Source organism: Rhopilema esculentum, unplaced genomic scaffold, assembly GCF_057945365.1.
Source record: "Rhopilema esculentum isolate cy_ngs unplaced genomic scaffold, ASM5794536v1 HiC_scaffold_23, whole genome shotgun sequence".
Classification (NCBI taxonomy): domain Eukaryota; kingdom Metazoa; phylum Cnidaria; class Scyphozoa; order Rhizostomeae; family Rhizostomatidae; genus Rhopilema; species Rhopilema esculentum.
In genome coordinates, this window is record NW_028300834.1 from 492,543 (window position 1) to 508,440 (window position 15,898).

At 35.9% G+C, this 15,898-nt stretch overlaps 1 protein-coding gene across 1 annotated transcript; it reads left to right on the forward strand.

Annotated features, from left to right (window-relative positions):
• On the forward strand, window positions 1–15,447 carry LOC148957506 (uncharacterized). The gene is made up of 16 exons (XM_089115218.1): window positions 1–251; window positions 1,498–1,570; window positions 2,690–2,791; window positions 3,375–3,591; window positions 4,115–4,211; window positions 4,697–4,759; window positions 6,163–6,215; window positions 6,929–7,019; window positions 7,582–7,667; window positions 8,156–9,801; window positions 10,649–10,778; window positions 11,326–11,437; window positions 12,086–12,179; window positions 13,085–13,160; window positions 13,709–13,813; window positions 14,330–15,447. The coding sequence occupies exons 1-16, from the start codon at window positions 165–167 to the stop codon at window positions 14,427–14,429; spliced, it is 3,132 nt and encodes a 1,043-aa protein (XP_088971344.1). The 5' UTR covers window positions 1–164; the 3' UTR covers window positions 14,430–15,447.
• Window positions 15,448–15,898: the final 451 nt, after the last annotated feature.

The window sequence follows — 15,898 nt, forward strand, 5'->3', positions numbered from 1 at the left end:
ACATTTTGTGACCAAATCGATATTTCGAAGAAGACCGACGTTGAATCTCGATATCAAGCAGAGGCATCCACAAACAGCAGGATTTTGTATAGGGGTTTTACCACTTGTCTATGTAACATATCGAGGAATTTAATGCCACATTCTACCACCAATAGCAATGAAACATGCCTGTCTACGCGTCATCTTGCCTTCCCATGGCGATGCGTGGTGTGAGATCAGCAATCGAATTGGACAACGGCGAAAAAGTCCGGGTAAAAGCACATATTTTAGATAAATTTTTTCATGACTTATGAGGGCCTTAGATTTTATCACGACTATAGGTATTGTGATAGTAATTAGGCTAATATCGTCTCCTTTTTTCATTATTGCTGTGCAAGGATTGTTATGCAGTAGACTGGGTTTAGAGAATAAGATCAATCTCCAGTGGCGTAAACAGAGCCAAAGTGGAAAGTTTAATGTTATAGGCTACAAGTGTAATATGTGTTCAGATTAATATTAAGCTTAGTTTTGTACGGTCTGCGATTCTCAATGAGAGCTGATAAAAACAGCATACATTGGATCTTGGGTTTTCCACCACAGTTTTTTATAACATTACCTATAATATCAATATTAGGCCTTTTCTGAAGAAATTTTAACAAGGGTGACCGGCAGCCCATGTGGATGAACTTAGAAGGGTGATCACCATTTGAACAATATCCCAACAATATTTGTTAAAGGAGAAACTCTCCAGGGCCTTGGGGGGAAATTAGGAGCTACCTAGCCTTAAATTTTCTAAAAGCATGATTACTACTGTTTTTTAAGCAAATTACTAGATGCATTGTTTAGATTACTGGCTGATATGAATAGCGAAACAATGATACATTGTTTTCACTAGCAACTTCATCTTTCACTCAAAAATACTTGGATATAAAAACTAACTTTCCTATAAATGCTCTTCCAGTCTGTTGCAGGAGAGGCATGCTTTTACCAGGGGTCTTAATAGCCTACACCAATAGTTTTACACAGGTTTTGGTTAGGGCGAAGGCCCGAATCAATCACCCATTGAGTGAATTGAAAAGGCCCGAATCAATAATAATTCAAAATGCAGTCATAAAGATGTTCATTTTCCTGCTTTAGTTTTCTAACTTTGGACATGAGTTACAATATAAGGTAAGGGACATGAATTTCTCCATCAGGAAACAGCCATGGACATAGCAAATCAGTCCTTAGGCTACATTCCCTCATCATAGAGAGCAAGTTTAACCAAGGTACATTTATACAAATCACAAAACCTCTAAACCTCCAGCAAAAAGAAGCTACTAAGGGAAGTTACACAAATTCCCCAAATTTTATTAATTTATAGGCAGGGAATGGACAAGATTAGCCTCTGAGCTGTTGCACCCGACTCTTTTCATTTAATTTGGGAATTTCCAATGGGACTCCTACTGCAATAATTTTAACTGAACGTAACTATTTTGTACATTTCAAGTCATCTGATTAATTTTCTTTTGGTTTCAGGAGGCATATATTTCATACCTTAGCTCTATGCTCTACATCATTAAAAACCTTAAGGATGATGCATGTGGCAATGGTATGTTGATTTTTCTTTCTGTTAGACTATTTACTTCTGCTTTAAGCATGTTGTGTAGCATAACACCACCCCAGGGCAATTATTTGCAGTATTACTGTCTATTACTTTGTAGGAGCAAAACAATAATGAGACAATAACATTTTTTAATCATGTCTATGATAAATCTGAACATCAAGATGTTGCTGTATCACTACCATCAATATAATTTTATATGAATGCTCTTTTGGTGTATAGATCAGGACAGTTCTATGTAGCTACTCCAAGTTTCATGCTTAATGCAATCATCAGACAAATGCACCTCAGCCTATGTGACATAAAGGTGGATTTCCATTTCATGGTATGGACGGAAAACGGTAAACAGTAAACGGTAAACGGTAAACGGTAAACGATAAATGGTTTGGAAAGTTCCCGCCCATCAATTTCCACTTGGCTTCCTTTCCATTACAATTTCTTGCAATGAAACATGACCCAGGAAGGGGAAAGAAGGCATGTTTATATTAAACAACTTTATGATGCTTTTTTTTTAAAAGAAGATTTAAAAGTTAAAAGAGGAAGAAATACAAGAAGAGCATAAAAAAGTGAAACACATTTCGAGAAAAATTCCACGCAGGGAACTATGAAATTACAAGTGTTGCTATGAAAAATACAAGAAGGGCCTTCTTGAAAAATCTCTCAAAAAGGATAGCAAAAGTAGAAATGGGTTCATTATTGGCATTTACAAGGAGGCTCTACATCTCTGCCTGCTTCCACTAACAATAGTGTGTCAGAATGACTGTGGCTCAGTTCAAAGCATAGCTTGTTGCTGAAGTTATGACACAATGCCTTGAACATGATTGGTTGAGAGGTCAAACGATTCGAATTCCATGGAAATAAGTTGCCTTGATTTCAACTTTCAAAAGTGGAAAACGGTATGGTAAGCGTACCATTCTTGCATGTCAAAATATCTACTGCGCATACTCATGCTTGTACCGTATACCGTTTTCCGTTTTCCGTCCATACTGAGAAGAGGGAATCCACCTTAAAACACTTTATGGCAGACCAGTAAACAGTTAGTTTCATTAATTTTACATGTATTTCATTTTAATGAATTATATATAGGTTAAATTTTCATCTTTCTAGATTTTGGCAATGTTTGTGATAAAGATACCTTAAAGCTCATCAAAATTTTGGAACACTGTCTAGGGAGAACTTCTGATCTTGTTTCATCTTTTCACAAAAATGGTATGTAATAAGATTTTTGCTTTCTTCTTGTTGATTCTTCACTTGATTGAGATCTAGTTAGCCTTGTATATTTGTATCTATAAGCAAGCAAAAAAGCAAAAAAGCAAAAAAGCAAAAAAGCAAATAAGCAAATAAGCAAGAAAGCAATATTTATTTTTTGCCACAGGCTAGGGTTCTGGGAGCTTAATAGCTATATGAGCCTGCGGTTTGGAACCTGTAGTTACCCAGAAAGGATATATTGGCTGCAAGGGTGTCATGGTTTGAGAAAATAGGAATACAAAAGATTTTTTGTTTGAAGCAAAGGATTTTTATCTTTTTTGGAGAGGCAGAAGCCCTAAACAACAGTTATAGTTATAGCCCTGAACGGCATTTTAGATTGGTGTTCTAGTGCAAAAACCTCTGGCTACTCATATATATATGAAATTAATCTTAAGTTAAAAAATGTTTCTGATACCTCAAGGCTCTATTTCCAATTTCGACAAGAACAACAAGATGATAAATACAAGGCACAATCCTTTTTGCTGCACTTTGGTATTTTAATTTTGAACTAACCTTTCCCACTCGCAGTATCTTGTTTTTACAGACTCAAAAAAGGAATCAAAGAAAATTGATTATTTGCAACAAGAAGACACCCCAAATAATGATTCACAAAAGAACATGGATGTTGGCCCTAAAAACGAACCAAAAAATGCAGCAAATTCCCTTGGAACAACCCCAGATTCAAAAAATATAGAAAGGCTAATAGACTCATTACCGACACCACCTTCAAGGAAGAAGTCTTTCAACTCTGGATTAACAAGGTTTGCTTTTTTGCATTACAAACCATTTTGTTTGGGGACTTTTTGAGTTGTTTAATCAATTTTCCGCTCTTGTATCTATGTTTATTGTACCTATGTTTGTTTTCGTAAATCTTTCTTAAATTTGACACTTCTTAAATCAAGTCTAGAATTATTTACACCAAATAGTTTATGACACATTCTACAAATGACACAATGCTAATCATTGCTCAGAATCCACAATATATTTCAAAGAATTTTTGCCCCTGAGATATCAAGTTTTTCTTTTTGTTTCCTTAGTTTAAAAGTTCAGAAGAAGCTCCAACATATTCTCAAATATTTTGTTACTTAGCAGATTCTTGTTATTTATTCAACAGGAATATGAACTATTACAATTACAGGGGACAGCCTTATCATGCTTCTGTTATTGTTTGCCTGTGAATGCTTAGAACGTTAATTTATTGCCATGTGTTTGTCTATGAAGTTTAAAACATATTCTCTTCTATAATGTAGTTTTGTACAACCAGAAAGTGAATTATGTTTCTAGGCGCGTAAGCAGTGTGGAGAGAATACAGAATAAGCAGATGTTTCAGGCCTATCAACGCAGGAGAAGTTTGATTCAGCAGAAGTACCAGGCAGACTACGTAAGCGCATGTTTGCTGTTGATTTGTTACATAATCTTACTTCTATAAGCGGTTTTTCACTTTTCATCGTCATTCCTCTCAAAATATTGGTAAATAATTGCTTTGATGATTTACCATACACTTGCAATCTGATTTTTTGTGCTAAAGCTATTAGTGACGTAACCAGGTGCCTCAATTGAAAAGTGACATTCAAAGGGTCTTGGAAGGGACCCACCCTAATTTCAATTTGTCTGAAATTTATGTATTTGAAGAGTCTTTATTTCCAGTGAGTCGGCGATTGATTAATTCCAGTTCCTGTTTTTACGTCACACAAGGTTTCGCTAGATAATCAAACGTGATTGGTGTTTCAATAGTTAAAAATTGCCTTTTCTAACGATAAAGCCATGACGTCCCTGAACTGAACGGATGATGAACTGAAATTAAGGGTGGAATGGGTTTGAAGGGTTGCATTGTTTGTAGGTTGATGACACCTCTTTCTCTTTCAGAATCTTTCGCTGTTTCGTAAAACCTTCGAAGATATGGCAATTAAAGAAGCGAAACGTAAAATTGTATCCTTTTTATCTGAGTTGATTCTCCAGGATCGGGAGCTATTTGCTGGAACATGGCTTGGTTTGGTTAATAAGGTGTTTTGGCATTTGATGTGTCCCGGAAAGCATAAATTAAGCAATCAGAAAATTCAGATTTACGTCCACTGATTTTCCTAGTACTGCCTACCTTCTGGCAGGGTGACAAGACAGAGTGGAAAGTCAGCTAATATTTTAAAAATTTTAGAAAACATTATCTTAAAAATCAAACAAGGTCAAAATTTATCAAATTAAGCATTGCAGTCTCCCAAGAGCAGGGGTACTTTCTTATATGCGAATGCTGTAGAGAAGAGTTGCAAATGAAAGAAAACCAGAAGCATGCCCCTGTGCCTGTCTGAAATTGTTGCCTGAAATTTCTATGCTTTCTAAGCGTATGCTCTGTTTGTTTTAGGAAATATGTTGTCTTATTTTTAAATAAGCACTTCTATGTTACGCTTCTCAACAGCTCTAATGGCAGTATATTTAAACCATTTGTATAACTTGGTTATTCTTTATAAAGGTTGCTTCAAATTGACCGCCATCAAAAATACGAGCCTCGTCTCAAATACATCAGAGACGAACGAATATTCAGCGAAACGATGTTCCTCAAGAATTTAGAGCAAGTCCCATTTAGTCTTGTCTATGAGTAGATGATCCAAATGAAAAATTAGAAATATTGATGGTAGAGGTAATTAATGAACATGCGCAATATGGAAAATCAAAGTAACAAGAGCGCATGCCCCATGGATGCACGATGTTGACATTCGAAATCTCCAACAGGCCTGCTTTAAGGACCGAGTTAAAAATAAAAAATCACGAGACGATCTTGCCTTAAAAAATCCCAGAGATAATCAAAGTTTACTAAAAAAGAAAATTCGCTCTGCAAAAACGGCGTTTTATCGAACTGCACTGTCCCCAAAAAAACCCAAGGAATTATGGAAAATAATAAACTCCGTTTTTCAAAGCCATTATTATTATTATTATTATTATTGTTATTATCATCAGAGTTTTTGAATTTAGAAATACCTCAGATTATGCAAATCAGTTTAAGATGTGACAAATTTACTGAGATATGGCCACACAAGCACAGGCTGTTTCCTCATCATGTCATTGTGATTTGGTTTGTTACTGAAAATTTTTGCAGTTATATCACACAGGTTTCTCTCTTTCAAAGACCATATTTTAGCCAATTTGTAGCTATTAGCACAAACCCCCTCGATGTCAATACTTTTCCACTTTATGTAGCTAGTGTGTAGACCTTGTACCAAGTTGAATTGTGTACCTTCATGGCTGAAAAGCAAAAACTGTCCATTAAAATCAACAATAATGGAAAATGTTATTTGATATTTCTCCTCTAATGGCAACAATGATCCTTGACTTTGTAATAGCTCGAGCAAAGGTTGGAAAAAAGACGCGAATATTTCAGATTGAAAGCAGAGGAGTGAGTCAGGCTATTTTTTCAAGCTCATCTGTAAACTGGTTTTGAAATAAGCACGAGCTTCAAATCTTTGATCGGTTGACCCTCGGTTCTGACTAATTAGATGATGAGATACTGTAAACAAGCGCCAAAGTGGCTACTTTCAATCGTTTTATTTTCTTCGCACTAAAAATTCCCGCTGTGAAATCGGTTAGGATGCGTTTCAAAAATATGAAAAAGTTTACAAGTTACGGGTTTTCGTTATCTAGGAGGGTTTCCCCGAACAAAGATGTGTCTGCCGTATTAATCAATCAAAGATTTGAAGCTACGGTAGAATCCCGTTATAACGTACTCGGTTATTACGTACTTTCGGATATAACGTACTGGTGTGCTTGGTCCCAGCAAAAGATGTGCTTGGTTTTAGTCAATTTTTACTTACCCTCGTTACAACGTACTTCGGATATAAGGAACTTAATACGCTGGTCCCTTAAAGTACGTTATAACCGGATTTTACTGTAATGCTGCCGAAGTATAAGAAATGTTGTCCTTTCTGCGTTTTCATTTGCTTGTGATGATGTAAACAAACAATCTGATACACTCAGAACATTTTTCCTTCTTATTTATTGAAAAAAGAAATTTTATTTTTTCTCAATATGAGTACGTTGTTTTGCTTAAACGAACCGAGCAGAACTATTAAATCTTGTTTGTAATGATTTTGTTTGTGGTTGTGTTTTCAGACGTATTTCTATGGCAACTGGCAGTCGTGTAACAGACGCTGCTTATGAGAAAAAGATTTATACAAAAGTTTTGGAATTTGAGCAAGAAACTGTAAGTAGAAGTGAAAAGAGTTACGTTTCCTTGCGATCGTAAAGTTTTTTTATATTCTCATAAAATTTTGTAAAACAAACAAACTACGAAGCGATGCCACAGTGAGAATGGAAACCCTGTGATCATTTCGCTAAACATATTACAAATTACATGTTACAGATTACACATAAGAACACTCACAATTATAAACAAAACAATGACACCGACAAAACAAACAAAAATACTAAAACTAAAATACTAAAAGACAAATTACATAGGAGAGAATATTTCTGAAACTACTTATTGGAGCCTTCCAGAGGTAAAAGTTGATCACTGAACTTTGATCCTTCTGTTTATGACATTGGTATTTAAAGAGTGTATTGTAATTCAATTGAGATCTCAGAACGTAGACCCAGAAAAAAGACCTGTATCTTATAGCAGTGGTATTGTTTTTGGTTTTATGAATTTTTGTGTTAATATAAATATGATAAATGATTGGACAAGTTAAAAGCCCCATGGCTGTCGTGTGATGGTAACAGTTTTGTTATGGCAAGTTGTGAATGTAATTGCCGTTTTCTATCAGGCATGGCCTCAGAAGCTTCGAGAAAAACTGGAAAGTGAGCCAGAGAATACGAAATTGATAGAAGATACTGTGATGACAGTCTTGAGGTATGCATTACAACAATTTGAGGCATTTACGATTCAATCTGTGAATGCCATCAATGAATTATTTTCAAGTCCACTGTAGCTTGAAGTGTTGCTTCGATTCCTTTCTGGTTTTAAAAGCTCGGAGGAGTAATTTGTTGTGTAAAGTGATGAGGCTGTGCCTTTTGAGAAAAATTGGGCCATGGCTTGTGGTTTTTGTGCCAAAATCAGATCAATATTTTCTTGTCATAATAAATGTTTTAATGCTAAATCAAGTTGGATGTATTTACGTAAAGTTAGCCATTTATTGAAATACTTTCATCATATATCGCTCATTGCAAATGATGGGCTACTTTTTACAATTCACCTTTGTTTGTGTCACGTCCAAACTTCAAGATCAACTGCATACTATCAATTTCTAATGGAATATTTGGAGCTTGCAAACGTTGATTTTGTTCATATCTGTCTTTGAATTCGAGTTAGTTACATGATACTTCTATCTTTGTTTCTAGTGCAAAAGAACACCCTTTAGGACAGGAGATGGCTGAAATGCAGTATGCATTATACAGAGAACTTTCCTTGATCGTTTCAAATTTTTCTTGTCCCGTTTATCCTGATTTTGAAGAAAACGACACCTTTGATAAAAAAAACTTGGAAAGTAATGTCGAGAAAAACGAATCGCGTGCACAAAGTCGCCAAGGAGACGACAGCGTTCTCCAGAATGCAAATGATAGATCTGAGTTTGGAGAAGGAGAGAGGGAAGAAGTTGCAATTGGGGCATCAGAAAGAGACTTGGCTAATGCTGTAGCTAATAGAGACTCTTTAGATTCAAAAATGCCTGAAGAAAAGACTAATGAAGAAAGGCATACCAGTGCTAAGATGGAAGAAACCTTTTTTACTGACGGTAAACTGAGTCATATAACTGATGTAGCTGAGAATTCAAACGACAGTTCATTTGATTCTATGGGGACTTCATCTAGGGCTTTTGAGTCTGCCTTCCAAGATCTTGAGGATTTTATGATGGATAGCATGGAATCGGATAGTTTTGAGTTACTACCAGATGAGAATGGATTGACCAATGAAGCTGCAAAAAATAAAGAAAGCTCAGAGGAAGTTGCAGTAACTTCTGGCTTGGACCAACTGGAGGAGGAAGTTGGCAAAGTTTCTGAGAATCAAAGGGAATTCCCCGGGAATCAGGAAACGAATGAATTTTCACCTGGTAATCAAAACTGTGAATGCGCTATCCAAGTTGATACCAAAAGGACAGGAAATATCAAGGAAAAAGAAAAAGATTGTGAGCTAGATGAAAATGAATATATCGTGACTAGTGAAACAGAGGGACTTGCCAAACAGCAAGGTGGAAGCCATTTTGATGAAGGGAAGTGCGTTATTGATTCACAATCGGTTATTTGTGGCAATGCGGATGATGATTCAGAGCGACTGAATGACAAGGCAATAGCAGGATCTGTGGAAAGCTTTACTGATGAGAATAAGATTAGTGAAGAAGAGACTTTAAGCGTTGCAGATGATGAAAAGGTTTCGTCTAGAGCTGATCTTCACTGCAGCGAAGGTGAAATTAATACTTGTGAAGAGTGCAACAAAGAGCTTGCCTCTGAGGATAGGTTTTCGACGGAAGCACAGCATGAATCAAGATCACAGTTATTGTATAAATGTATCAGCTGTAGCAAAAAAGACAAAAATACAAATGAAGATGTGATATGTGAAAGTAGCAGAGAGGATTTTACAGCTTATCAAGCTGGCGAGAAGGAAGAGTTTTCGTCAGAGCAAGAAGAAACTGATCTTAATTGTTCAGATGATATGAAAAATAATTTGAAGGAAGAAAATGAAGAAGCAGAATCGCTGGACTCAGATAAATTAGCAGCAAATGATAAAGATAAGAGTAGTAGCGAGAGCTTTGATGCGAAGAATGAAGAAGGTGTTGTGGATAAAGAGCAGAAAGGGGATTTTGAGGCAGAAAAAGGAGCACACAGTGAGGCAGAAGATGGTGCAAAAGACGGTTTGGATGACTCTCAGCATAGTGATGTTTCTGACATCATCTCAAGGCGCATCTTCGAAAGATATTTGAATGATTCCTCAGATTACGACGATATGAAGAGCAAAGTAGATAAAGTTGTTAAGGAAATTCACACTTCACTCGGTAAGGCAAATTTTTTTAATTGAGATATCGAAGTTAGAGGCGGCTCATATGATTGATCAGCTGTGAATGGCATTTCATTTCTTCAATTGATTCTGAAGTTGCTTCGTGACGCAGTTCAGGTTTTAACTTCAACTTATCTGCGATTGCCTAGCCATGTGGTGTAGTGTAATCACATAACATAATTGATTAGGCAGCATAGCTACTGCAAGAACTACATGCAAAGCTTGATTCCAAATTGATTGAAAGCTATCACTGGCTATCTCACAATAAAGTTTTCAAAGCCAGTCGCTATCGAAATTCCACGTTGTATTCGCCATGGGCAACATCGCTGCTATGATATAATAAATTTGCGCTGGAGAAGCATTTCCTTTGTTGCTTATTTAATTTCCTGATCAAGGCTGCTGCTGTTCGAGATTGAACACGTAACATTCTAAAAGTATAGCTTAGTGAGCCTGTTTTCTTAAAATCGTGTCCAAAAGAGTAGAATGTGTTCGTACAAGCCTTTTATATTCATAGACATGAAACATATGAGTGGCTTAGTGTGGGAGAATCTCTAGGCATGGCTTGGCTTCTTCACATTACATTAAAAACCATTATGAGCTATAAGAGTCAAAGTATAAACAAAAATTTAATCCCTTTTATACAGATTTTAGTGATAGTTTAATAGTTTTTTAATGGTAGAAGATTTTTCATTTTATTATGTTGTTTTTTCAGTTAATTGTATTACATAATACAATTTTTCAGAATACTAGTTGAATTGACAATTTAGTATTCAAATGGCGCCTGACAACGCGAAAGCATATTAAACGTTGTATACTTCACACAAACAAACGTTTCTTTTTTAAAGGCAAATTACATTCATTGCTCGTTGTGACGTACAAGGAGCTGGATTTGCCAATTGGACGAGACCAGTCATATGCAGCATTGGAAAGCGTGTTCTTCAAGCCACTTTGGCAGTGGGTGAATCTTGCTTTCAGGTAAGTTTGTGCCTTCCAGTATTGTAAATCTTATAACGATGCATTAGCTTTCTCTTTGTTTCCCCTTTTTAATTACGTTTGGAACAACCACTGTTATGATGAATATTGGTTATGATAATTACGTTTGGAACAACTCCCTGTGTTTTGGCAAACCTAAATTGTAAATTTGACTGTTTTCATGAAAATATTGAAAATTTATCTACGGCTTTAAAAATCCTCTGTTTTCATGAACTTTCCCTTTAATTCCTGTTAATCTCAGGAACGGTGCCCCTCCAACAAGTCAATCCTTTCTACGGTACTGCAAGGTGCGAGACTCATAAACTCATTGAATATTCTGAATAACAGTCAAAGAGTGCGTATTGAAACGGAAAGATTTTCATACGAAGTATCTTTTCGACGGTTGCTGCAATCCATTTGTCATTATACCACATTGCACTAGATGTATATGATACAAATCCCGTTTCTGCTTTCTGGTCCTGGTGCTCTTTTCCTTGAAATATTCGTTTTACTTATCAATAACTTGTTGACCATTTTGATTTTGTTTCAGGCGACTCAATATAAAAAAAGAAGTGATCCTGTACGAGGTTATACAAAAGCGAAGAGATTGTAACCCAACTCAGTTCTTCGTAAGAGACAAATTCTCTCTTCTTGAATCTGAGGTATGAAAATGCTCATGAAAGGCCATCAACAGATACTAAAGTGGTTTCAGTCATCTGTCAATCAACTATCTGCCAATAAATAAGCGTGTCTGTGGCATCACTGTCCTTGATAGGCCAATCGCTGATCGACAGTTGGCCCATTGCTGATTGACAAATGGCCTAAGCCACTCTAGTATCTATCGATTGCTTTTTATAACAGTGTTTACTGTGATTAGTATGTCAACTTTCTGTCTAACACTACCATTGAAACTGCATAGGGTTCATATAGTTGTTTGTCATACTTTCTAGAATCTAAAATAAGATTTATCATCTTATTTTCTTATTTTAGTTTTGTCAGGTTTAAGTACAGTCCATTTATAATGGTTGTTTTATCTAAAAAATATTATTTTCATTCATTTTGTTTTAAAAGATAGCGCTTACCTTGAGCTATTGTAATCATTTTGCAATGGCTTGTATGCTGATTACTTTTGCTTACGCTTTGTATAAATAGTTAATTGTCCTCAAAATTAGTCAATCTACAGCCTCCAAAAGGACGCCTTCGGGCTTAGAGAACCCTAAATGCACACCTTTGTTCTTAGAGCACTTTAGTGAATTCTAATAGCAAATGCTCACGGTTGTTTCGATCTTAACGTCAGTCTTATATTTCAGCAATGTGAAGCATCATATCCTTACAAAGTTGCTGTTGATGAACTGAGAAAAATTATGTCCTTGTCATCACCATTGGAGAAGCTAGAGTGCATAGGTGAGTGTGTAACGGAGTTTAGTGTCTAGCACATTTTTATATAGAATTGTTCCTTATTCTCATTTTCAATTTATTTTTGTGCACCTTGAGCTTCTGTTTTGATACGATATGAGACACGATTTGTTAGTTTAAAACATTGATCTTTTGTAGCTTGTGGTCGAAACAGCAATTTTTACCATCATAATATTTGAGATTAAGATATTGATAAACACGATGCATGACCTTCAAATTGTTTAATATCAGCTAGAACAGTAAAAATTTCTTTATAAAGGAAGAAAGGAAGAAAAATTGGCATCTTCATGTCGTCCTTTTCCTATTGTTGAGATCTTATTCTATCTGACATTTTTATCTCCATATGTCTTCCAGTATACATTGTAAATCTCTGATTTCGTCTGTAGCAAGACCTTCTTTGAAAGCTAGGATTTCTTTTAAGACTTCTGCTGAATCACAACAAGAGCATGCACCGAAAGAGTGATGCCTGCCGGTTGCTTTCACCCTTTTAGGCAAGACCGTGCCAACGATAAAAGCACTTTTTTACTAAGGCTCATCCCACATGTTACTGAAATATTCATCGTTTACGGTTATTGATGAAATAATTGTACAGAAAAGGCCCCCATGATGTCATGCTACCTAAAACAATACAAGAAGTACCACACCTGCCTCTGACGCCCACTCTCTCCTAGTGTCTCGAATGATAACTCACGTATCTTCTTCCATTCCTTCTAAATACAGGAACTCTGTTCGCCTAACTTGCTTGCCCTTATGCTGATAACAAGCATCGTGCTCTTATTCAAAACACTCTCTGAATTATCTCTTACACTTAAGGTAACTGGTGTATTGTGAAATATTGTTCAGGCTTGTCTACCCTTTAATTTTTAAATATCGCCATATGGTTTCAATCGTAGTATCAACAACTAAACTGATCTGCCAATGTGCCACTGATTTTTGGAAGAAGCAAGGCGAATCATCACCTCCAAATATGTGAGTCTAATCTTCTTTGAGAATCTCCTTGAGTATTCTTTGAGAAGTCACAGAAAAATGAGTTTTGAAATTCCCAAACGGTAGATTCATCCATACGAGTGCTCCCCTAAAACAGTCAAAAGTTTAACGAGAGACCCCCTCGAATAAGCATTCCTTCCCTTAAATGTGAATCCATTCCTGTTTGGCTGTATAGACGGGGATGATTCTTTTACTGGAAGACAAACCCCTGTTCATCTCAAAGACAGGGAAGAGGTTTTGTATTGGTTGTGTATATTGATTAGGGTTTCAATATTTGCTCCAGGTGACTTAACATTTGGTCCTTTGATGCTTTTCACAATGTGCCTAACAACAGTTTGCTTGCTGCATGATAAATAGTTAAAGTCATTTGGTAAAAACAAACTGATAGGGTTTGAGGTTAGAAAATTTCTTTGCGAAGTTAGTTAGCTGAGTGAGTGAGAAAGAGAAAGATTTGAACATCCTATGGTACCTGATGTATGCAGCGTTAGACAGCAAATTTCTACACTATTAATATTGTATTTGTTTTGCAGAGGGTGCGATGATTTGCTTCCAATATTGACCTATGTTGTGGTGAAAACAGCTTTGCCACAAATAGTCTCTGAGTGTCATGCAATGGAGGAATTTATCCATGAAAGGTGGGTACTTTTTTGAAAGCCACCTATTTGTCTGCCCGAACTTAAACTATGCAAAATTAAAATGCGCTAGTGCAGCACTTTTGTGAAACTTTGTGCATAATTTTATATCATTTCCATGCTTTTTATACGATTGTGATATACTTCTTGCAAAAATACGCTTCAAATCTATTCGTACATAGGACAGTGCTTGTTCTAAGCTAAATGTATGGTGACGATTGATCGTTAGGTCCTTCCCTCGCTGTCCTATACACCCGGTGATTAATTATCATTATAATTATAATGGATGGGTTTAGACGAGGGTCAGAAGCAAACTGCTGGTTTTAGCCCCGAATGAATTTGATAGGCCAATTCGTCTTCAACATGTTGAAAAATGCGGAAACCACTTTCATAGATAGATTTATTTACACTGATGCATAAGTAGTAATCCTGTTACATCGTTTTTCCTTGCTCAGTTTTTGCATAACTTTTGCTGTGACAAAGCTGTTTTTCTATATTCTCTTATTTTTGTTTCCAAAGCTATCTCCTTGGAGAAGAAGGCTATTGCCTAACAACCTTGTCAACAGCTATCAGCTACTGTCTCAATCTACAACAGGGAAGTATGTATAAAAGCAGTTGAGTGAAATAAAGAACTCATTCAATCTATATTTTCGTGCGCATTTTTTAAAAAAATTGGGATGATATTTGGTTTTGTGATTAGAATGCTCTATAGATATAGAAAACTACTTTCTTGTGCATTTATAAATTGAAAGTTTCTGCGGTTGCTGATTATTTGGGCTTCTAGGAAGACCTGGATATTGGAATTTCTCTCTCAAGTACCCAGGGCGATGACAGAAGTTCAGTTAGGCAATTTATGCAGCCATCTGACATTTCCTGCATAAAAAAGCTAATGTATACAAAGACATTTAGACAGGAAAACCCTATAGATTGGCACCAAGATACCATACTGCAAGGACACTATAATTTTAAGAACATTTTCAGACAATCTCCTCAATCGTGCAGCTCTCTTGTGCTCATTAAGTGACACGAGTTCAAGATGTTATGTGACTTAACAAGTGAAAAGTGCTTTCTCTAACGATTCTAGGTTTTCAATAGACTCAGAAATCATATAATGTAAAAATAGGTAATGAATATGAAATTGAAGTACAAATATATTATAAAAGTCTTCTTTTGATGGCGATTCTAAATCAGATTCTGGACCGGTCAATTGCAGTTCGCCCTTTTTCTTTGTTTTGTCTTCAGCATTTCTTTTCCTCTTGCTTCCCGATCATTTTTGTCTTTCTTCTTCTCCATTTACTTTATCACTCGACTCATATTTTATGACGTAGTGACTCCTTTTTAACAATCAGTAATCAAGTTGTTCGAATCCCGTCATAATATTCATGTAAGCAACAGCTCAAAATTTTTGTAACTTAATAAATGTAGGTGTGTCGTGTCTCCGTCGAATTTTCTGCGTAACCTTGTAAAATGGTATTCACGCATATCATAGTATGAATTATTTGAAATTCACTTTTGGGTAGAAATGACGCGTAATTTAAAAAATAAGCAATTATCATTGGAATTATCTTGATATTTAATTTCTATATTGCCTTGAGTAAATTTTAGATATTATGATTAAACAAGATCAATAAATTTTATTGTTTTTGAATATCTTTGTCAACCTATCTTTCTTTGTACCATTCTTGTAAACATAACATAAATTGATATCCTCAACTCACTCAATAGCCAAAATTTGTTGATCTACAAACTAGGTCTTGTGTCACAATCATCAAGCAATGGGTCAGTTATTATTAGCTGTTTATTCATCCTAGTTGATTCATTGATATCTCGACGTGTCCGTGATTAAAGTCATTAGACTAATATGGCCAGCCATTACTCGCGCTGTACCTATTATCCTAAGCATTTTCTGCCGTAAAGCTTCCAATCAGCCATCACTCTGATGTAGTCGATCATCCCTTACCAAAGATATTCAAGAACAAGAACCCTTTAGCAATTGGAAGTAAAGTTGTTCAGAGATCTAATTAGAGATTCGTGGTAAGCCAGACGTTGGTAAGATGATATACTGAAATTCTCTTGAACCAAGATAAT

Excerpts from the sequence above, each read along its gene's own strand:
- LOC148957506 (XM_089115218.1), top strand. The coding sequence starts at position 165 with ATGCCTGTCTACGCGTCATCTTGCCTTCCCATGGCGATGCGTGGTGTG. Across the intron at positions 2,792-3,374 it reads TTCATCTTTTCACAAAAATG|ACTCAAAAAAGGAATCAAAG; the intron begins GTATGTAATAAG and ends TTGTTTTTACAG. Across the intron at positions 7,020-7,581 it reads TGGAATTTGAGCAAGAAACT|GCATGGCCTCAGAAGCTTCG; the intron begins GTAAGTAGAAGT and ends GTTTTCTATCAG.